Source organism: Oncorhynchus tshawytscha, linkage group LG20 (assembly GCF_018296145.1).
Source record: "Oncorhynchus tshawytscha isolate Ot180627B linkage group LG20, Otsh_v2.0, whole genome shotgun sequence".
NCBI lineage: Eukaryota > Metazoa > Chordata > Actinopteri > Salmoniformes > Salmonidae > Oncorhynchus > Oncorhynchus tshawytscha.
The window spans coordinates 49,157,325-49,182,075 of NC_056448.1; the positions used below are offsets into that span (position 1 = coordinate 49,157,325).

The 24,751-nt window shown below is 45.6% G+C and overlaps 1 protein-coding gene across 7 annotated transcripts in view; it reads right to left on the reverse strand.

Moving 5' to 3' along the window:
* The window catches only part of LOC112236778 (polypyrimidine tract-binding protein 3), a 116,117-nt gene that overhangs the window by 17,244 nt on the left and 74,122 nt on the right, over nt 1–24,751 (reverse strand). For all 7 annotated transcript variants that reach the window (XM_042302775.1, XM_042302781.1, XM_042302780.1 and 4 more), the window contains 7 exons: nt 22,626–22,793; nt 22,202–22,312; nt 17,799–17,973; nt 10,844–10,918; nt 4,723–4,841; nt 4,137–4,170; nt 2,868–2,960 (listed from right to left, as the gene is read on the reverse strand). In XM_042302775.1, the coding sequence (XP_042158709.1) occupies nt 2,868–2,960; nt 4,137–4,170; nt 4,723–4,841; nt 10,844–10,918; nt 17,799–17,973; nt 22,202–22,312; nt 22,626–22,793 (775 nt within the window). The remainder of the gene's footprint in view (nt 1–2,867; nt 2,961–4,136; nt 4,171–4,722; nt 4,842–10,843; nt 10,919–17,798; nt 17,974–22,201; nt 22,313–22,625; nt 22,794–24,751) is intronic.

Below are 24,751 nucleotides of genomic sequence, written 5' to 3' on the forward strand. Positions count from 1 at the left end.
GTCTCAGTGTAACAGTGGGATCTGTTCTGTTGTCTCAGTGTAACAGTGGGATCTGTTCTGTTGTCTCAGTATAACAGTGGGATCTGTTGTCTCAGTGTAACAGTGGGATCTGTTCTGTTCTCTCAGTATAACAGTGGGATCTGTTCTGTTGTCTGTCTCAGTGTAACAGTGGGATCTGTTCTGTTGTCTGTCTCAGTGTAACAGTGGGATCTGTTCTGTTGTCTCAGTGTAACAGTGGGATCTGTTCTGTTGTCTCAGTGTAACAGTGGGATCTGTTCTGTTGTCTCAGTGTAACAGTGGGATCTGTTCTGTTGTCTCAGTGTAACAGTGGGATCTGTTCTGTTGTCTCAGTGTAACAGTGGGATCTGTTCTGTTCTCTCAGTATAACAGTGGGATCTGTTCTGTTGTCTGTCTCAGTGTAACAGTGGGATCTGTTCTGTTGTCTCAGTATAACAGTGGGATCTGTTCTGTTGTCTCAGTATAACAGTGGGATCTGTTCTGTTCTCTCAGTATAACAGTGGGATCTGTTCTGTTCTCTCAGTATAACAGTGGGATCTGTTCTGTTCTCTCAGTATAACAGTGGGATCTGTTCTCTCTGTATTATAACAGTAGGATCTGTCCTCAGTATTATAACAGTAGGATCTGTCCTCTCAGTAGTATAACAGTAGGATCTGTCCTCAGTATTATAACAGTAGGATCTGTCCTCAGTATTATAACAGTGGGATCTGTCCTCAGTATTATAACAGTAGGATCTGTCCTCTCAGTATTATAACAGTAGGATCTGTCCTCTCACCAAGCTGTGCCTGAGTAGTATAACAGTAGGATCTGTCCTCAGTATTATAACAGTAGGATCTGTCCTCAGTATTATAACAGTAGGATCTGTCCTCAGTGTTATAACAGTGGGATCTGTCCTCAGTAGTATAACAGTAGGATCTGTCCTCTCAGTATTATAACAGTAGGATCTGTCCTCTCAGTATTATAACAGTAGGATCTGTCCTCTCAGTATTATAACAGTAGGATCTGTCCTCTCCGTAGTATAACAGTAGGATCTGTCCTCTCACCAAGCTGTGCCTGAGTAGCGTATTAAAACAGTAGGATCTGTCCTCAGTAGTATAACAGTAGGATCTGTCCTCTCAGTAGTATAACAGTAGGATCTGTCCTCAGTAGTATAACAGTAGGATCTGTCCTCAGTATTATAACAGTGGGATCTGTCCTCAGTATTATAACAGTAGGATCTGTCCTCTCAGTATTATAACAGTGGGATCTGTCCTCTCAGTATTATAACAGTAGGATCTGTCCTCAGTATTATAACAGTAGGATCTGTCCTCAGTATTATAACAGTAGGATCGGTCCTCAGTATTATAACAGTAGGATCTGTCCTCAGTATTATAACAGTAGGATCTGTCCTCAGTATTATAACAGTAGGATCTGTCCTCAGTATTATAACAGTAGGATCTGTCCTCAGTATTATAACAGTAGGATCTGTCCTCAGTATTATAACAGTAGGATCTGTCCTCAGTATTATAACAGTAGGATCTGTCCTCAGTATTATAACAGTAGGATCTGTCCTCAGTATTATAACAGTGGGATCTGTCCTCAGTATTATAACAGTAGGATCTGTCCTCTCAGTATTATAACAGTGGGATCTGTCCTCTCAGTATTATAACAGTAGGATCTGTCCTCAGTATTATAACAGTAGGATCTGTCCTCAGTATTATAACAGTAGGATCTGTCCTCAGTATTATAACAGTAGGATCTGTCCTCAGTATTATAACAGTAGGATCTGTCCTCAGTATTATAACAGTAGGATCTGTCCTCAGTATTATAACAGTAGGATCTGTCCTCAGTATTATAACAGTGGGATCTGTCCTCAGTATTATAACAGTAGGATCTGTCCTCAGTAGTATAACAGTAGGATCTGTCCTCTCACCAAGCTGTGCCTGAGTAGTATAACAGTAGGATCTGTCCTCAGTAGTATAACAGTAGGATCTGTCCTCAGTATTATAACAGTAGGATCTGTCCTCAGTATTATAACAGTAGGATCTGTCCTCAGTATTATAACAGTAGGTTCTGTCCTCTCAGTATTATAACAGTAGGATCTGTCCTCAGTATTATAACAGTAGGTTCTGTCCTCTCAGTATTATAACAGTAGGATCTGTCCTCTCAGTATAACAGTAGGATCTGTCCTCAGTATTATAACAGTAGGATCTGTCCTCAGTATTATAACAGTAGGTTCTGTCCTCTCAGTATTATAACAGTAGGATCTGTCCTCTCACCAAGCTGTGTCTGAGTAGCGTATTAAAACAGTAGGATCTGTCCTCAGTATTATAACAGTAGGATCTGTCCTCTCAGTATTATAACAGTAGGATCTGTCCTCTCAGTATTATAACAGTAGGATCTGTCCTCTCAGTATTATAACAGTAGGATCTGTCCTCTCACCAAGCTGTGTCTGAGTAGCGTATTAAAACAGTAGGATCTGTCCTCAGTATTATAACAGTAGGATCTGTCCTCTCAGTATTATAACAGTAGGATCTGTCCTCTCACCAAGCTGTGTCTGAGTAGCGTATTAAAACAGTAGGATCTGTCCTCAGTATTATAACAGTAGGATCTGTCCTCAGTAGTATAACAGTAGGATCTGTCCTCTCAGTATTATAACAGTAGGTTCTGTCCTCAGTATTATAACAGTAGGATCTGTCCTCAGTATTATAACAGTAGGATCTGTCCTCAGTAGTATAACAGTAGGATCTGTCCTCAGTATTATAACAGTAGGATCTGTCCTCAGTAGTATAACAGTAGGATCTGTCCTCTCAGTATTATAACAGTAGGTTCTGTCCTCAGTATTATAACAGTAGCATCTGTCCTCTCACCAAGCTGTGCCTGAGTAGCGTCGGCCATCTGGATTAAGGCATTCTCTTTCTTGTTGAACAGAATCTTGACCCGATGCACATCACCATACACCCCTAGAGAGAGCGAGAAGGAGGGGAGGGAGAGATAGAAGGAGAGCAGAGGGGGAGGAGGGGGGAGGGAGAGATAGGAGGAGAGGAGGGGGAGGGAGAGATAGGAGGGCAGAGAGAGAGGGGGAGGAGGGGGAGGGAGAGATAGAAGGAGAGCAGAGGGGGAGGATGGGGGAGGGAGAGATAGGAGGGCAGAGAGAGAGGGGGAGGAGGGGGAGGGAGAGATAGGAGAGCAGAGGGAGAGATAGAAGGGCAGAGAGAGAGAGGAGGGGAGGGAGAGAGGGGGGGAGGGGGAGAGATAGAAGGGGGAAGAGGAGGGGGAGGGGGAGAGATAGAAGGGGGAAGAGGAGGGGGAGGGAGAGAGAAGGGGGGCAGAGAGGGGGAGGAGGAGAGATATAGAAGGGGGCAGAAAGAGCGGGGAGGAAGGAGAGATAGAAGGGGGTCAGAGAGAGAGAGAAGGGGGAGGGAGAGAGAAGGGGGCGGGGGAGGGAGAGATAGAAGGGGTTCAGAGAGAGAGAGAGAAGGGGGAGGGAGAGATAGAAGGGGGTCAGAGAGAGAGAGAGAGAGAGAGAGAGAGGGGGATAGAGAGAGAAGGGGGCAGAGAGAGACAGCGAGGAGGGAGAGAGAATGGGGGCAGAGAGAGAAGGGAGGAAGGAGAGATAGAAGGGGGCAGAGAGAGAGAAAAGGGGGGAGAAATGGGGGATGAGAGAGAGATAGAGAGGAGGTAGAGATAGAAAGGAAGCAGAGAGAAAGGGGGAGGAGGGCAGAGAGAAAGGGGGAGGGAGGAGAGAGAGGGGAGGAGGGGGATAGAGAAGGGGGGCAGAGAGGTGTGAGGCACATACAGTACATTACTTCTCTGCATTGTTTAGTCCCGTGTGTTAGAGGGAGATAGAGGTGTGTGTGTGTGTGTGTGTGTGTGTGTGTGTGTGTGTGTGTGTATATATGTGTGTTGACTGACAGAACAGAGAGGATTCCAGATGAGTGGTTAGACAGGAAATATCCTTATCAGCCAATCACAGATTACCGTGGTTACTGTTAGTCACGGTAACCACGGTAGCCACACACGCAGGCTATGCAGTGCCTAACAACCAAAGCCATTACTACATTTGTCCCATTTCAATGCTTGTCTTTATGAAATCTAATAAATATATTTCAGCCAATAATAAATCCAAGCCTCCTTACCAAATAGGATGAACAGTTCGTGTGGTGATATGCTCTGCAGGGAGAAAGAGGAAGAAGAATGAGGAAGTCAGTCAGCTGGTTAAGTTAAGACTGGTGTGATGTGATATACATTGCTCTCTAATTAAATTGGCTCAGTAGCCAACCAAGCCTGTTTAATTTCCTTTCCTTGTCTCATATTGATGGCATCATCAGACGTAGCCAGCCAGCCACACAGCCAGCTAGCCAGCCAGCCAGCCAGCCAGCCACCCAGCAAGCCAGCCAGCCACCCAGGCAGCCAGCCACCCAGATAGCAACCCAGGCAGCCAGCCACCCAGCCACCCAGCTAGCCAGGCAGCCAGCCAGCCAGCCACCCAACCAGACAGCCAGGCAGTCAGGCAGCCAAAGAATCCAATAAGACCCAGCAGAATTCTATTCAACACGTTAAGTCCCTAATGGCCCCCTATACCCTATGTAGTGCACTACTTTAGACACAAAACCCATTGTGCTTTGGTCAAAAGTAGTACACTATATAGGGAATAGGGAGCCATTAGGGACGAAAACAATGAGGATAGAGGGGATATTGACAGGGTCACAGGGGGTCACTCACATCGGGGTTGAGGTTGGAGACAAGGAGAACAGAGTGAACGGCGGTGGGAGCCATGCCGTGCAGGGTCATCCGTCCCGAGACCAGGGGTCCCATTCCTGCCATCGTGTGCATGGACAGACCTGGGGGCACGCATGAGAGCAGGTCAAAGGGCGGGCCTACTGGAGAAGGGGGAGGACTCAGGGTCATAGGAGGAGGGAGGGCCCTTAGTCAGAAGGAGGAGGGGAGGAGGGGGAGGACTCAGGGTCATTGGAGGAGGGAGGGCCCTTGGTCAGAAGGAGGAGGGGAGGAGGGGGAGGGCCCAGGGTCATAGGAGGGAGAGGGGTAGGGGAGGAGGGGGAGGGCCCTTAGTCAGAAGGAGGAGGGGAGGAGGGGGGCCTTGGTCAGAAGGAGGAGGATAGGAGGGGAGGGCCCTTGGTCATAGGAGGGAGGGTAGGAGGGGGAGGGCCCAGGGTCATAGGAGGGAGGGGAGGAGGGCCCAGGGTCATAGGAGGGAGGGGAAGAGGGGGGAAGGCCCAGGGTCATAGGAGGGAGGGGAGGAGATGGGAGGAGGGGGGAAGGCCCAGGGTCAGTAGGAAGACTTGAGACAATTCAAACATTTTTTAAATTTTTTTATTTCACCTTTATTTAACCAGGTAGGCAAGTTGAGAACAAGTTCACATTTACAATTGTGTCTGTGTGCTATTCAGAGGATGAATGGGACAAAACATTGAAGTGTCTTTGACCGGGGTAATAGGTGCCAGGTGCACCGGTTTCTGTCAAGAACTGCAATTCTGGGCCTCCCGAGTGGCGCAGTGGTCTAAGGCACTGCATCACAGTGCTAGCTGTGCCACTAGAGATTCTGGGTTCGAGTCCAGGTTCTGTAGCAGCCGGCCACGACCGGGAGACCCATGGGGCGGCGCACATTTGGCCCAGTGTCGTCTGGGTTAGGGGAGAGTTTGGCCAGCAGGGATGTTCCTTGTCCCATCGCTCACTAGCGACTCCTGTGGCGGGCCCGGGCGTAGTGCACGCTGACATGGTCGCCAGGTGTACGGCGTTTCCTCCGACACAATGGTGCGGCTGGCTTCCGGGTTAAGCGGGCATTGTGTCAAGAAGCAGTGCGGCTTGGTTGGGTTGTGTTTCGGAGGACGCACGCCTCTCGACCTTCACCTCTCCGAGTCCATACGGGAGTTACAGCGATGAGACAAGACTGTAACTACCAATTGGATACCACAAAAAAGTAAGGTAAAAGTAACAAAAAGAAAGAACTGGAACGCTGCTGGGTTTTTCACGCTCAACAGTTTCCTATGTGTATCAAGAATGGTCCACCAACCAAAGGACATCCAGCCAACTTGACACTTTTGGATAATGAGCGTGCCTAATATCAACTTCCTGCTACTCATGCCAAGAACATAAGATATGCATATTATTAGTAGATTTGGATAGAAAACACTGAAGTTTCTAAAACTGTTTGAATCATGTCTGTGAGTATAACAGAACTTATGTAGCAGGTAAAACTCCGAGGACTAAATGTTCAGATTTTTTTTTAGCTCTCGGTCTGTTCAGTAGAGTTCTCGTTGACAAACGATATTTCTTAGGAACTGGTTTTCAGTTCCTACCGCTTCCACTGGATGTCACCAGTCTTTGGAATTTGATTGAGGTTATTCATTTGTGCAATGAAGAAGTAGGCCATCTAGGAACTGGGAAACACTGTTGAGAGTTGCACAAGATGTGAAAAGTAGCATTGGTTTGTTGTCTTCCTGTATTGACCACAGATAGACCCGTCTACAATTCGATCGATTATGAACATTTAAAAATACCTAAAGTTGTATTACAAAAGTAGTTTGAAATATTTTGGCAAAATTTATAGGCAACTTTTGAACTATTTTGTAGTGACGTTGTGTTTTTGGAAGCTGTTTTTTTCTGGATCAAACGCGCTTTATAAATGGACATTGTAGATATATATGGACGGAATTAATCGAACAAAAGGACCAATTGTGATGTTTATGGGACATATTGGAGTGCCAACAAAAGAAGCTCGTCAAAGGTAATGCATGTTTTATATTTTATTTCTGCGTTTTGTGTAGTGCCTGCAGGGTTGAAATATGCTACCCTATCATCAGATAATAGCTTCTTATGCTTTCGCCGAAAAGCCTTTCTAAAATCTGACATGTTGGCTGGATTCACAACGAGTGTAGCTTTAATTGAGTATCTTACATGTGTGATTTAATGAAAGTTAGATTTTTATTTAACTTTTTTTTATTTGCCGTGCTGCATTTTCCCTGTTTTTTGCCCAAGTGGGACGTGACTGTCCTGCCTATCCGTAAGAAGTTTTTAAACACAATTTTACTCCTGAACTTATTTAGGCTTATTTTGCCCCACTGACAAAAGCAGACAAAAACAGAGCCTTCGGAAAGTATTCAGACCCTTTGACTTTTTCCACATTTTGTTACGTTACAGCCTTATTCTAAAATGGATTAAATAAATAAAAATCCACAGCAATCTACACCCGTAATGACAAAGCGAAAACATGTTTTTAGATTTTTTTCCGAATTTATGAAAAATTGAAAACAGAAATACCTTATTTACATAAGTATTCAGACCCTTTGCGATGAGACTCGAAATTGAGTTTTCAATAAACATCCTTGAGATGTTTCTACAACTAGATTGGAGTCCACCTGTGGAAAATGCAATTGATTGGACACACACCTGTCTATAAGGTCCCACAGTTGACAGTTCATGTCAGAGCAATAACCAAGCCACGAGGTCGAAGGAATTGTCCGTAGAGCTCCGAGTCAGGATTGTGTCGAGGGACAAATCTAGGGAAGTGTACCAACACATTTCTGTAGCATTTCTGTAGCATTGAAGGTCCCCAAGAACACAGAAGTCTCCATCATTCTTAAATGGAAGAAGTTTGGAACCACCAAGACTCTTCCAAGAGCTGGCCTCCCGACTAAACTGAGCAATCTGGGTAGAATGGCCTTGGTCAGGGAGGTGACCAAGAACCTGATGGTCACTCTGACAGAGCTCCAGAGTTCCTTTGTGGAGATGAGAACCTTCCAGAAGCACAACCATCTCTACAGCACTCCACCAATCAGGCCTTTATGGTTGAGTGACCAGACGGAAGCCACTCTTTAGTAAAAGGCACATGACAGCCCGCTTGGAGTTTGCCAAAAGGCATCTAAAGGACTCTCAGACCATGAGAAACAAGATTCTCTCATCTGATGAAAATAAGATTGAATTATTTGGCCTGAATGTCAAGCATCACGTCTAGAGGAAACCTGGCACCATCCCTACAGTCAAGCATGGTGGTGGGAGCATCATGCTGTGGGGATGTCTTTCAGCGGCAGGGACTGGGAGACTAGTCAAGATCGAGGGAAAGATGAAGGAGCAAAGTACAGAGAGATTCTTGATGAAAACCTGCTCCAGAGCACTCAGGACCTCAGACTGGGGCTAAGGTTCACCTTCCAACAGGACAACGACCCTAAGCACAGAGCCAAGACAACGCAGGAGTGGCTTCGGGACAAGTCTCTGAATGTCATTGAGTAGCCCAGAGAGAGAACGGACTTAAACCTGATCAAACATCTCTGGGAGACCTGGAAATAGCTGTGCAGCGACGCTCCCCATCCAACCTGACAGAACTTGAGAGGATCTGCAGAGAGGAATGGAACAAACAGGTGTGCCAAACTTGTAGCGTCATACCGACAAAGACTAGAGGCTGTAGCATCATACCGACGAAGACTAGAGGCTGTGGTGTCATACCCAAGAAGACCCGAGGCTGTAGCGTCATACCGACGAAGACCCGAGGCTGTAGCGTCATACCGACGAAGACTAGAGGCTGTAGCGTCATACCCAAGAAGACTAGAGGCTGTGGCGTCATACCGACAAAGACTAAAGGCTGTAGCGTCATACCGACGAAGACCCGAGGCTGTGGCGTCATACCGACAAAGACTAAAGGCTGTAGCATCATACCGACGAAGACTAGAGGCTGTGGCGTCATACCGACAAAGACTAGAGGCTGTAGCGTCATACCCAAGAAGACTCGAGGCTGTAGCGTCATACCGACGAAGACCCGAGGCTGTAGCGTCATACCGACGAAGACCCGAGGCTGTAGCGTCATACCCAAGAAGACCCGAGGCTGTAGCGTCATACCCAAGAAGACTCGAGGCTGTAGCGTCATACCCAAGAAGACTCGAGGCTGTAGCGTCATACCCAAAGAAGACTCGAGGCTGTAGCGTCATACCCAAGAAGACTCGAGGCTGTAGCGTCATACCCAAGAAGACTCGAGGCTGTAGCGTCATACCCAAGAAGACTCGAGGCTGTAGCGTCATACCCAAGAAGTCTCGAGGCTGTAATCGCTGCCAAGGGTGCTTCAACAAAGTACTGAGTAAAGGGTCTGAATACTTACAGTATGTAAATGTAATGTTTACGTTTATTTTTTATTTTTTATAACATAAACTAGTTTTTACTTTGTCATTATGGGGTATTGTGTGCAGATTGATGAGGGGGAAAAACAATTGAATACATTTCAGAATAAGGCTGTCATGTAACAAAATGTGTAAAAAGTGAAGGGGTCTGGCGCAGTGGTTAAGGGCGCTGTACTGCAGCGCCAGCTGTGCCATCAGTGACTCTGGGTTCGTGCCCAGGCTCTGTCGTAACTGGCCGTGACCGGGAGGTCCGTGGGGCGACGCACAATTGGCCAAGCGTCGTCCGGGTTAGGGAGGGCTTGGTCGGTAGGGATGTCCTTGTCTCATCGCGTACCAGTGGCTCCTGTGGCGGGCCTGGCGCAGTGCGCACTAACCAAGGTTGCCAGGTGCACGGTGTTTCCTTCGACACATTAGTGCGGCTGGCTTCCGGGTTGGATGGAGCTGTGTTAAGAAGCAGTGCGGCTTGGTTGGGTTGTGTTTCGGAGGACGCATGACTTTCAACCTTCGTCTCTCCCGAGCCCGTACGGGAGTTGTAGCGATGAGACAAGATAGTAGCTACTAAACAATTGGACACCACGAAATTGGGGAGAAAAGGGGGTAAAAAAAATAAAAAAATAAAATAAAAAAAGTGAAGGTGTCTGAATTTGAGACGCAGCCTGGGAGTGGGAGGAGGAGGATGATGGTGGTGATGTACCAATAGAAAGACTAAAACGGGATTCCCCCACAATTCAATGGGGATGGTGTGATCTGAGGGGCCTATGTCTGTCTTTGGACCTACCTACCTACCTACCGAGTATGGGGCTGGAGAAGGGTGATAGCTACCTATATAGGGGGTATGGGTGCTGGAGGAGGGTGATAGCTACCTATATAGGGGGTATGGGTGCTGGAGAAGGGTGATACCTACCTATATAGGGGGTATGGGTGCTGGAGAAGGGTGATACCTACCTATATAGGGGGTATGGGTGCTGGAGGAGGGTGATAGCTACCTATATAGGGGGTATGGGGCTGGAGGAGGGTGATACCTACCTATATAGGGGTATGGGTGCTGGAGGAGGGTGATAGCTACCTATATAGGGGGTATGGGTGCTGGAGGAGGGTGATAGCTACCTATTTAGGGGGTATGGGGCTGGAGAAGGGTGATACCTACCTATATAGGGGAATGGTGCAGGAGAAGGGTGATACCTACCTATATAGGGGGTATGGGGCTGGAGAAGGGTGATACCTACCTATATAGGGGTATGGGGCAGGAGACAGGTGATACCTACCTATATAGGGGGTATGGGGAGGAAGGAGGGTGATAGTGGGGTGATACCTACCTATATAGGGGGTATGGGGCTGGAGGAGGGTGATAGCTACCTATATAGGGGGTATGGGGCTGGAAAAGGGTGATAGCTACCTATATAGGGGGTATGGGGCTGGAGAAGGGTGATACCTACCTATATAGGGGGTATGGGGCAGGAGAAGGGTTATACCTACCTATTTGGGGGTATGGGGCTGGAGGAGGGTGATAGTGGGGTGATGCCTACCTATATAGGGGGTATGGGGCCAGAGGAGGGTGATAGTGGGGTGATACCTACCTATATAGGGGGTATGGGGCTGGAGGAGGGTGATAGTGGGGTGATACCTACCTATATAGGGGGTATGGGGTAGGAGGAGGGTGATACCTACTTATATAGGGGGTATGGGGCAGGAGGAGGGTGATAGTGGGGTGTACCCACCTGCTTGGGAGAATCCGATAGTGGGGCAAAAACCTGCTGCCCCAGCATAAGGCGAAGAGATGATACCTGGAGCACCTGGAAACACAAATCAATCAATCAATTAATCAAGTGTGTATTATAAAGCCTTGTTAACCCACCCTAAACCCCAAAGAGCAAATCAGAAGTGAGAGCACAGTCGAAAAACTCCTTAGACCACACAAAGACACATAGGGGAGAGTGGGGTAAACACTCATTAGACCACACAAAGACACATAGGGGAGAGTGGGGTAAAAACTCCTTAGACCACACAAATACACATAGGGGAGAGTGCGGTAAACACTCCTTAGACCACACAAAGACACATAGGGGAGAGTGGGGTAAGCACTCCTTAGACCACACAAAGACACCTAGGGGAGAGTGGGGTAAACACTCCTTAGACCACACAAAGACACATAGGGGAGAGTGGGGTAAGCACTCCTTAGACCACACAAAGACACCTAGGGAGAGTGGGGTAAACACTCCTTAGACCACACAAAGACACATAGGGGAGAGTGGGGTAAACACTCCTTAGACCACACAAAGACACATAGGGGAGAGTGGGGTAAACACTCCTTAGACCACACAAAGACACATAGGGGAGAGTGGGGTAAACACTTCTTAGACCACACAAAGAAACATAGGGGAGAGTGGGGTAAACACTCCTTAGACCACACAAAGACACATAGGGGAGAGTGGGGTAAACACTCCTTAGACCACACACAGACACATAGGGGAGAGTGGGGTAAACACTCATTAGACCACACAAAGACACGGGGAGAGTGGGGTAAACACTCCTTAGACCACACAAAGACACATAGGGGAGAGTGGGGTAAACACTCCTTAGACCACACAAAGACACGGGGAGAGTGGGGTAAACACTCCTTAGACCACACAAAGACACGGGGGAGAGTGGGGTAAACACTCCTTAGACCACACAAAGACACGGGGAGAGTGGGGTAAACACTCCTTAGATCACACAAAGACACATAGGGGAGAGTGGGGTAAGCACTCCTTAGACCACACAAAGACACCTAGGGAGAGTGGGGTAAACACTCCTTAGACCACACAAAGACACATAGGGGAGAGTGGGGTAAGCACTCCTTAGACCACACAAAGACACCTAGGGGAGAGTGGGGTAAACACTCCTTAGACCACACAAAGACACATAGGGAGAGTGGGGTAAACACTCCTTAGACCACACAAAGACACATAGGGGAGAGTGGGGTAAACACTCCTTAGACCACACAAAGACACATAGGGGAGAGTGGGGTAAACACTTCTTAGACCACACAAAGAAACATAGGGAGAGTGGGGTAAACACTCCTTAGACCACACAAAGACACATAGGGGAGAGTGGGGTAAACACTCCTTAGACCACACACAGACACATAGGGGAGAGTGGGGTAAACACTCATTAGACCACACAAAGACACGGGGAGAGTGGGGTAAACACTCCTTAGACCACACAAAGACACATAGGGAGAGTGGGGTAAACACTCCTTAGACCACACAAAGACACGGGGGAGTGGGGTAAACACTCCTTAGACCACACAAAGACACGGGGGAGAGTGGGGTAAACACTCCTTAGACCACACAAAGACACGGGGAGAGTGGGGTAAACACTCCTTAGATCACACAAAGACACATAGGGGAGAGTGGGGTAAACACTTCTTAGACCACACAAAGAAACATAGGGGAGAGTGGGGTAAACACTCCTTAGACCACACAAAGACACATAGGGGAGAGTGGGGTAAACACTCCTTAGACCACACAAATACACATAGGGAGAGTGCGGTAAACACTCCTTAGACCACACAAAGACACATAGGGGAGAGTGGGGTAAGCACTCCTTAGACCACACAAAGACACCTAGGGGAGAGTGGGGTAAACACTCCTTAGACCACACAAAGACACATAGGGGAGAGTGGGGTAAACACTCCTTAGACCACACAAAGACACATAGGGAGAGTGGGGTAAACACTCCTTAGACCACACAAAGACACATAGGGGAGAGTGGGGTAAGCACTCCTTAGACCACACAAAGACACCTAGGGAGAGTGGGGTAAACACTCCTTAGACCACACAAAGACACATAGGGGAGAGTGGGGTAAACACTCCTTAGACCACACAAAGACACATAGGGGAGAGTGGGGTAAACACTCCTTAGACCACACAAAGACACATAGGGGAGAGTGGGGTAAACACTTCTTAGACCACACAAAGACACATAGGGAGAGTGGGGTAAACACTCCTTAGACCACACACAGACACATAGGGGAGAGTGGGGTAAACACTCCTTAGACCACACAAAGACACATAGGGGAGAGTGGGGTAAACACTCCTTAGACCACACAAAGACACATAGGGGAGAGTGGGGTAAGCACTCATTAGACCACACAAAGACACGGGGAGAGTGGGGTAAACACTCCTTAGACCACACAAAGACACATAGGGGAGAGTGGGGTAAACACTCCTTAGACCACACAAAGACACGGGGGAGAGTGGGGTAAACACTCCTTAGACCACACAAAGACACGGGGGAGAGTGGGGTAAACACTCCTTAGACCACACAGAGACACGGGGAGAGTGGGGTAAACACTCCTTAGACCACACAAAGACACGGGGAGAGTGGGGTAAACACTCCTTAGACCACACAAAGACACGGGGAGAGTGGGGTAAACACTCCTTAGACCACACAAAGACACATAGGGAGAGTGGGGTAAACACTCCTTAGACCACACAAAGACACATAGGGGAGAGTGGGGTAAACACTCCTTAGACCACACAAAGACACATAGGGGCCAGTGGGGTAAACACTCCTTAGACCACACAAAGACACATAGGGGAGAGTGGGGTAAACACTCAGACCACACAAAGACACATAGGGGAGAGTGGGGTAAACACTCATTAGACCACACAAAGACACATAGGGGAGAGTGGGGTAAGTGAAGCATTGTTTATATTCAGCATCTCTCTGTCAAGGGAAATATAATTTATATATTTCTAACAAAGGTATCTACATATATTTCAGGATGTTATGTATCCCTGGAAATAATCCAAATTCATGCAAACATTACAGTTTTGAAAACAGCTTTTCCCAAAAAGCGGTCTCTTGGCTCAGGTATGGGTTAAGTTGACCCGCGATAATCAGCGTACACATTTCTGTACCTTGCTTAACACCTAACAAACACTTGTTTGACACAGGCTTAACACCTAACAAACAGTTGTTTAACACAGGCTTAACACCTAACAAACACTATAGGCAAACATTTTGACTATATTAGCCCACACCGCTAAGAGGACGCACGTTCATGCTCAAGTCCTCAACTGACAGCTTCGTTAAATAGTACCCACAAAATACCAGAGTTCCTCTGTCCAGTGTCTGTGTTCTTTCGCCCATCTTAATATTTTATTTTTATTGTCTAGTCTGAGATATGGCTTTTTGGCAATTTCTCGCATTACCCCCCTCATTTCTCAGAACAAGAATAGACTGATGAGTTTCAGAAGAAAGGTCTTTGTTTCTGGACATTTTGAGCCTGTAATTAAACCCACAAATGCTGATGCTCCAGATACTGAACTAGTCTAAAGAAGGCCAGCTTTATTGCTTCTTTAATCAGAACAACAGTTTTCAGCTGTGCTTACATAATTGCAAAAGGGTTTTCTAATGATCAACTAGCCTTTTAAAATGATGAACTTGGATTAGCGAACACAACGTGCCATTGGAACACAGGAGTGATGGTTGCTGATAATGGGCCTCTGTACACCTATTTAGATATTCCATAAAAAATCTGCTGTTTCCAGCTACAATAGTAATTTACATTAACAATGTCTACACTGTCACGAATCCCTCCAGAACTTTCATTACTCACACATGGCCCCTATTCCCAGTGATTAGTAATTGTATAAGTGTGTCCTTGGTTTATCATTGTCCTATCGATTATTGTTACAATGTCTGTTGGTGGGTGTGAGTACCTGTGCTGTGTGTAATTTGGGTATAATAATAAACCCTATTACACATTGCTGCGCCTGTCTCCCGACCCTTTATACCAGTGTGACATACACTGTATTTCTGATCAATATTTTGTTATTTTAATGGACAAATGTGTTTTTCTTTCAAAAACAAGGACATTTCCAAGTGACCCCAAACTTTTGAACGGTAGTTAGTTTGCAAAATATACTTTTGGTATATGTTTATTTAACCTTTATTTAACCAGGCAAGTCAGTTAAGAACAAATTCTTATTTTCAATGACGGCCTAGGAACAGTGGGTTAACTGCCTGTTCAGGGGCAGAACAACAGATTTGTACCTTGTCAGCTCGGGGGTTTGAACTTGCAACCTTCCGGTTACTAGTCCAACGCTCTAACCACTAGGCTACCCTGCCGCCCCATAAGCATTATGAATCCTCTAATAATAAATCATTTGACTTTGACTTCACTATCTTTTGAGCCTAACTTGCTTACCAGTTTTTCCATCTGGTTTCTCCTTCACAAACTCCATGAAAATATGACATCTTCCTAAATATTTGGTCAAATTATTAATTTTGTTTAAAGTTTCCAAGAAACAAGGGTGGATCAACTTACCCCACTCTCCCCTACTGTATAAAACTAACCATTCACAACATTCTGAATATTCAAAGCTGAGATTCCAAATTCAAGCCCCCTACAATCTGTGAAATTCCATAAAACACATTCTTCTTTTTGCCCTTCAAAACAACACAAAGCAATCCCAAACGGAACACTGCATTTCAATTTCCTCATACAGGGAGTTGTTGGAATGGCAGTACAGGAAATTAAAATGTTGGAAGGTTCACAGTTCATTAAAGAAGAATGTTCACAGGCTCAGTCCATACAAGCATTTCACTCTCACAGACAGGAGAGTTAGGTTACATCCCAAATGGCTCGTTATTCCCTACATAGTGCACTACTTTTGACCAGTGCCCATATAGTGAACAATATAGGGAATTTAGCCATTTGGGACAAAGAAAGTCTCTACTCTACAGAACCAACCAGTTTCCTCCTCAGGACAGTAGAGAGCTAGGTGTCTCAACCACAACACATGATGACGGTTGGTTGAACCAGTTGACTGTGATTTAATAATGGGACATCACGGTTTAATAATGGGACATCACGGTTTAATAATGGGACATCGCGGTTTAATAATGGGACATCACGGTTTAATAATGGGACATCACGGTTTAATAATGGGGCATCACGGTTTAATAATGGGACATCACGGTTTAATAATGGGACATCACCATTTAATAATGGGACATCACCGTTTAATAATGGGACATCACGGTTTAATAATGGGACATCACGGTTTAATAATGGGACATCACGGTTTAATAATGGGACATCACAGTTTAATAATGGGACATCACAGTTTAATAATGGGACATCACGTTTTAATAATGGGACATCACAGTTTAATAATGGGACATCACAGTTTAATAATGGGACATCACATTTTAATAATGGGACATCACGGTTTAATAATGGGACATCACGGTTTAATAATGGGACATCACGGTTTAATAATGGGACATCACGGTTTAATAATGGGACATCACGGTTTAATAATGGGACATCACGGTTTAATAATGGGACATCGCGGTTTAATAATGGGACATCACGGTTTAATAATGGGACATCACGGTTTAATAATGGGGCATCACGGTTTAATAATGGGACATCACGGTTTAATAATGGGACATCACCATTTAATAATGGGACATCACCGTTTAATAATGGGACATCACCATTTAATAATGGGACATCACCATTTAATAATGGGACATCACCATTTAATAATGGGACATCACGTTCACCAGCAACCACCCACCTTGGTTTGCCCGTGTGTGTGTGTGTGTGTGATTAGGAAGGGGGTGGGTGGTGGTGCGTCTTGTTGTTCCAGGCTGCTTTATAAATCAGAAGAGCTGTCTGAACAGAGGGTTGCTGGAGATACTGCGAAAACACACGCACGCACGCACACACACACACACACACACACACACTGAGCAGCGGCTCAGTTCTGTGGGCAGTAGAACAACGTGGCCTTTGTATCGAATGATAAAAAGACAAGATTTCTCTTTGATGTATGTGTGCTGCAGTGTGCTCCAAGCTGATAGCATTAACATCACATAGACACACAGGAACATCATCACCATCATCATCATCAGCCAGGGAACCAGCCAACCAACAACAGACATCCACAACGTCCCTGGCTAGGAATTAACCATTTTAAATGGCAGTAATAGGAGAAATCACATCATTCTAAGGGAAATTATTTACCCAAATCAGCCAACACAACAACACTGATAAGAGGTAGAGTTTTCAACCGTAAAGAGAATAACCATTAAACCGTGCAGGAGATGGATGACATGGTTTTGTGGAACAATCTATACCCTTCACCAGGACTCATTCGCTGACATCACAGTTCCACAAGGAGCTTTATATAGAGTGAGAATAGTAGCTAATTGGACGAGTTGTGAATGAGACAGAGGGAGGAGACAGTAAAGGGGACAGACAGGACATGGAATAGACAGACAGGACATGGAATGGACTGACAGGACATGGAATGGACAGATAGGAAGGGTGAAGGGGACAGACAGGACATGGAATGGACAGAGAGGAAGGGTGAAGGGGACAGAAAGGACATGGAATGGACAGACAGGACATGGAATGGACAGACAGGACATGGAATAGACAGAGAGGAAGGGTGAAGGGGACAGACAGGACATGGAATGGACAGATAGGAAGGGTGAAGGGGACAGATAGGACATGGAATGGACAGACAGGACATGGAATGGACAGAGGAAGGGTGAAGGGGACAGAAAGGAAGTGGATGAGACTGTTTAGCATGGGGGGCTAAGAGTGACATTAGCTTATGGGAAATTCTAACTGTTCTTGGTCTTAGTAATAACTGTGTTTGATCTCACCGAAGGCGGCGCTCATAGCAGGGTCCATGGTGGGCTGTCCGTCTCCGGAGGGAAGGTCCAGGCGGGTGAAGTCTCGGCTCTTGTCGTTGTTGTACTTCACATTCAGGCTGGTCAGCTTGGAGAACTCCACACGCAGAGTGCAGCACGCGTTATAGATGTTCTGGCCATCCAAAGTCTAGAGAGAGACAGACGAGAGAGACAGACAAACAGAAAGGGTGTTAGATCAACCAATTGAAAAGGACAGACATTCATTGGGCCAATTGTATACCAAAGTATTCAGAATTGTGTAAACTATTTCATGGTAACTGGCTCCCAGTTACGTTTTAATATCTCTCAGACCTCCATAAACTGAGACATAGAGAAAGACATGGTCCTAGTGAAGAACGAATTGCCCCTTTATAGTGTAGTGCTTTATAGTGTAGTGCACAGAGGGAAAAATAACTTCTCACATCATCAGAAAACCACAGTGTTTACATCTAGAAGTAAATGGGGCGGCAGGGTAGCCTAGTGGTTAGAGAGTTGGACTAGTAACTGAAAAGTTACAAGTTCAAATCCCCGAGCTGACAAGGTACAAATCGGTCGTTCTGCCCCTGAACAGGCAGTTAAACCCACTGTTCCTAGGCCGTCATTGAAAATAATAATTTGCCTAGTTAAATAAAGGTACAAAAATTTATAAAAAATGACAGTAATGACATAATATGGGTCACTACAGTTACTGTACCACTCAGAGGATATAGAACAACAAGCTCCTCTGTAGAGCAGCAGTTACTGTACCACTCAGAGAATATAGAACAACAAGCTCCTCTGTAGAGCAGTCCATCCAGGGAGACTCACTCCCTCGTCCCCCAACCCCTCCCTCAAAAAAACTTGCACTGGACACAAGGCCTCTTGTTCATCAGAAGCAAAAAAGGGAAATGGCTCAAAAGGTAAGAACCTGTAGGACAGTGGTCGCGAACCTGGTCGATCTTCAAGGCATTGCTAGTCGATCACCAAACATGTGGCTATGAATTTGAGGCAGATGCAGTGCGGCTGGAGCTTTGCCATCAGGTGGAAGACGGTGTCTCTCTAGCCAGTCTCACCGGAGGAAAGCAAGGAGAGAGCAGGGACCATGAGAGGCTCCCTCCCTCCGCTGAGACTAATGCCGTGTTCAAAACAACTGGGAACTGGGATATCTTTCACTTCCGACTTCAGTGTGTTCAAGACAACTAGAAACTCTAAAAAACACGATCTGACTGGGAAAAATCATTTTGAACAGTCATCCAACTTGGAATTCCAAGTTGGAACCTCTGGCATCTTTCTAGAGCCCCGACTTTCAGACCTGAAGATCAACAACGTCATGATTTGACCTGGGTTTTTGTTGTTCCCAGTTCTCTTGGAAGCCCCATGACCATCAGATGCAGATACAAAGCAAATTAAATCTGTGTCTTGCTGGAAGCCCCAACGTCCACAGTGAGGCTTGGATTCATTCCTTCAATTATTCCGTTCTTCACCTTGGTCTGAACAGGAACGATTCATGCTACTGAAACAAACAAGCGGAACACCAGACTGTCTTACGTTGACCCAACTAAACTGCCCCTTAGTGGTAAAGCGTGCTCTCCCCCTGGACGTTGTGGGCTGACGTTAGTATGGTCCTAATGAGTTTCCTAATCACAAGCATTTATTCTTCTCCCTTAGTTTTCACTCTACAATAAAACAATGTCAGTGGGCGTTTACAAAAAAGTAGCTGAGAGCCTGAATTACCATTAATTTATGTAGTAAATAAGTAGGGAAACACAGGCATTGAGTAGAACTGTGAGGTTAGTGATGAATAGTAAATGAGTTGGGTCTTTTCACGAGGGAGTGGTGATATACTGCCATCTGGTGGCAACTAGAAACAATTGCATAATAAGACCTATTATAAATTGATGGACTCGACTCGTGACCCGACCATTGGGGACTCTGACTTGGACTCGACTCAGACTTCAGCCTTAGGGACTCGTGTCTCGAATTGGCCTTGGGTTTTAGTGACTCGACTACAACACTGGTGGCTGGTGTGTGTGATTTGAGATTTGTGGGCTCTAGCTACATCCAGGTGTTGCATGGAGATGGAGGAGGCCAGGCAGTAAAACACATTGTCCAAACACACATCTATGAAGAAACCGAGTGCTCATTTTTCTTTATTTTGGTATAGTGACCTGTTGAAGTGTCCTGGAGTAAGGTATGTTTTTTTCGAATGTTTTTTTATCAAGTCCCTCAGTCGAGCACCTGATTCCCTTCATGTTCAAGCTAGACTGAAGCGTGTTTGGGTAATGTTTTGGTACACCCACAATAACATCTGCTAAATATGTGTATGTGACCAATCAAATTTGATACAGCATGGTTGGGGTTGTATTTGGTTTACAGCATGGTTGGGGTTGTAATGGAGACCAAGACTTATCTGGGCTAAACTGAGCTGAGAGGGAATATATCTGATATTATTTTAATGCTTTTATCCAAACACATCAGGACATATCTGACATTATTAAGGCTTTTATCCAAACACATCAGGACAGAAATAGACAGACTCTAGATCCGGCTTCAGGATGAGATCTTTGTTATGCTCTCTCCTGCCTCTTCTGACGGCTGCGTGATGTTTTAGAGCTGTGCTGCTATTCCTCACAGTTACATCAGGTTGTCTGACATCCAAAGACCTAGCCAGAGGCCTACCAAATACCTAGCCAGAGGCCTAGCCAAATACCTAGCCAAAGACCTAGACCTAGCCAGAGGCCTACCAAAGACCTAGACCTAGCCAGAGGCCTACCAAAGACCTAGCCAAAGACCTAGCCAGAGGCCTACCAAAGACCTAGCCAAAGACCTAGCCAGAGGCCTACCAAAGACCTAGCCAGAGACCTAGCCAAAGACCTAGCCAGAGGCCTAGCCAGAGGCCTACCAAAGACCTAGCCAGAGGCCTAGCCAGAGGCCTACCAAAGACCTAGCCAAAGACCTAGCCAAAGACCTAGCCAGAGGCCTACCAAAGACCTAGCCAGAGACCTAGCCAAAGACCTAGCCAGAGGCCTACCAAAGACCTAGCCAGAGGCCTACCAAAGACCTAGCCAAAGACCTAGCCAGAGGCCTACCAAAGACCTAGCCAGAGGCCTACCAAAGACCTAGCCAGAGGCCTACCAAAGACCTAGCCAAAGACCTAGCCAAAGACCTAGCCAAAGACCTAGCCAAAGACCTAGCCAAAGACCTAGCCAAAGACCTAGCCAGAGGCCTACCAAAGACCTAGACCTAGCCAAATACCTAGCCAAAGACCTAGCCAAAGACCTAGCCAGAGACCTACCAAAGACCTAGCCAAAGACCTAGACCTAGCCAAATACCTAGCCAAAGACTTAGCCAAATACCTAGCCAAAGACCTAGACCTAGCCAAAGACCTAGCCAGAGGCCTACCAAAGACCTAACCAAAGACCTAGACCTAGTCAAAGACCTAGCCAAATACCTAGTCAAAGACCTAGACCTAGCCAAATACCTAGCCAAAGACCTAGCCAAAGACCTAGCCAAATACCTAGCCAAAGACCTAGCCAAATACCTAGTCAAATACCTAGCCAAATACCTAGTCAAAGAACTAGCCAAAGAACTAGCCAGAGGCCTACCAAAGACCTAGCCAAAGACCTAGACCTAGCCAAATACCTAGCCAAAGACGTACCACTGGCGTGGTGGGCATTTATAGAGTCAGTACATACCACTTTGGCATGGTGGGCATTTATAGAGTCAGTACGTACCACTTTGGCATGGTGGGCATTTATAGAGTCAGTACGTACCACTTTGGTGTGGTGGGCATTTATAGAGTCAGTACGTACCACTTTGGTGTGGTGGGCATTTATAGAGTCAGTACGTACCACTTTGGCGTGGTGGGCATTTATAGAGTCAGTACGTACCACTTTGGCATGGTGGGCATTTATAGAGTCAGTACGTACCACTTTGGTGTGGTGGGCATTTATAGAGTCAGTATGTACCACTTTGGTGTGGTGGGCATTTATAGAGTCAGTACGTACCACTTTGGCATGGTGGGCATTTATAGAGTCAGTACGTACCACTTTGGCATGGTGGGCATTTATAGAGTCAGTACGTACCACTTTGGTGTGGTGGGCATTTATAGAGTCAGTACGTACCACTTTGGCATGGTGGGCATTTATAGAGTCAGTACGTACCACTTTGGCATAGTGGGCATTTATAGAGTCAGTACATACCACTTTGGCATGGTGGGCATTTATAGAGTCAGTACGTACCACTTTGGTGTGGTGGGCATTTATAGAGTCAGTACGTACCACTTTGGTGTGGTGGGCATTTATAGAGTCAGTACCTACCACTTTGGCATGGTGGGCATTTATAGAGTCAGTACGTACCACTTTGGTGTGGTGGGCATTTATAGAGTCAGTACCTACCACTTTGGCATGGTGGGCATTCATCGCGTCAGCATATTGTAGCAGGGCCTGGAACTGGTTGTTCTTGGTGAAAGTGATGATCTTCAGGACCGTCCCGAACTTAGAGAAGATCTATGGAGGCAAAACAAAAACCAAGTTCATATAAACATTTCTCTTAGGCTACTTAGCACCATACTCTCATTCAGTATTCTGTGTTATGATCTGGGCTCCTCTCAATTCATCTTTCCTTGATTCCTCTCTCCGCATCTTCTCAAAGAGCATTTGGAGAAGGTCAAAGGGGAGGGACTATTGAGATAGAGCCATAGTGCAATGGTGCAGCACCTCCAGTGATACAGGGTAAAAGAGGTTAGAGGTCAGATGTCAGGGTTACCTGGTGTAGGACCTACAGTGATACAGGGCAGAAGAGGTTAGAGGTCAGGGTTACCTGGTGTAGGACCTCCAGTGATACAGGGTAGAAGAGGTTTTCTACAATGATGCGCAGCACGGGGCTCTGTCCTGGCATCAAGGCTCCATCACTGCCCGATGCTGAACCGCCCAACGCCATGTTCCCAGAATGCACTGCGTTGACCGCCTGCAACGCTGCCTGAGCTCTCTGTTGGGGAAAGGAATAGAGAGGGGAAGAGAGGGAGGAGAGTGGAGGAAGAGAGGGGAAGAGAGGGAGGAGAGTGGAGGGAGAGAGGGAAGAGTGAGGGAAGAGAGAGGGAAGAGAGAGGGAAGAGAGAGGGAAGAGAGAGGGAAGAGAGAGGGAAGAGAGAGGGAAGAGAGAGGGAAGAGAGAGGGAAGAGAGGGGGATGTTGGGTTTAACACCCTAAGCAAACAATAATCATATGATATACAATAACTAAATAATTTATTGTCATAATGTGGAGAGAGAGAGAGAGAGAGAGAGAGAGAGAGAGAAATAAATACAGAGAGAGAGAGAAATAAATACAGAGAGAGAGAGAAAGAGAGAGAGAGGTTGTAACCTGATACAGTACAGTAGATCAGTGCTGGTAAGAATCAGCAGACAGTTGTGGACTGGACACGCCTGCCGCTGGAATTGTCATATCACACAATCAGTTCCCAAATGGCAACCTATAACCTACAGTACAACCTGTAACCTACAGTACAACCTGTAACCTACAGTATAACCTGTAACCTACAGTATAACCTGTAACCTATAGTATAACCTGTAACCTACAGTATAACCTATAACCTGTAACCTACAGTATAACCTGTAACCTACAATATAACCTATAACCTACAGTATAACCTGTAACCTACAGTATAACCTGTAACCTACAGTATAACCTGTAACCTACAGTATAACCTGTAACCTACAGTATAACCTGTAACCTACAGTATAACCTGTAACCTACAGTATAACCTGTAACCTACAGTATAACCTGTAACCTACAGTATAACCTGTAACCTACAGTACAACCTGTAACCTACAGTATAACCTATAACCTACAGTATAACCTGTAACCTACAGTATAACCTATAACCTACAGTATAACCTGTAACCTGTAACCTACAGTACAACCTGTAACCTACAGTATAACCTGTAACCTACAGTATAACCTGTAACCTACAGTATAACCTGTAACCTATAACCTACAGTACAACCTGTAACCTACAGTATAACCTGTAACCTACAGTATAACCTGTAACCCACAGTACAACCTGTAACCTACAGTATAACCTATAACCTACAGTATAACCTATAACCTGTAACCTACAGTATAACCTGTAACCTACAGTATAACCTATAACCTACAGTATAACCTGTAACCTATAACCTACGGTACAACCTGTAACCTACAGTATAACCTGTAACCTACAGTATAACCTATAACCTACAGTATAACCTATAACCTGTAACCTACAGTATAACCTATAACCTACAGTATAACCTGTAACCTACAGTATAACCTATAACCTATAACCTACAGTATAACCTATAACCTACAGTATAACCTGTAACCTACAGTATAACCTGTAACCTACAATATAACTGGTAACCTACAGTATAACCTGTAACCTACAGTATAACTTATAACCTACAATATAACCTATAACCTACAGTATAACCTATAACTTACAGTACAACCTGTAACCTACAGTATAACCTGTAACCTACAGTATAACCTGTAACCTACAGTATAACCTACAGTACAACCTGTAACCTACAGTATAACCTGTAACCTACAGTATAACCTATAACCTACAGTATAACCTGTAACCTATAACCTACAGTACAACCTGTAACCTACAGTATAACCTATAACCTACAGTATAACCTGTAACCTACAGTATAACCTATAACCTACAGTATAACCTATAACCTACAGTATAACCTATAACCTACAGTATAACCTATAACCCACAGTATAACCTGTAACCTACAGTATAACCTGTAACCTACAGTATAACCTATAACCTACAGTATAACCTGTAACCTACAGCATAACCTATAACCTATAACCTACAGTATAACCTATAACCTACAGTATAACCTATAACCTATAACCTACAGTATAACCTGTAACCTACAGCATAACCTATAAC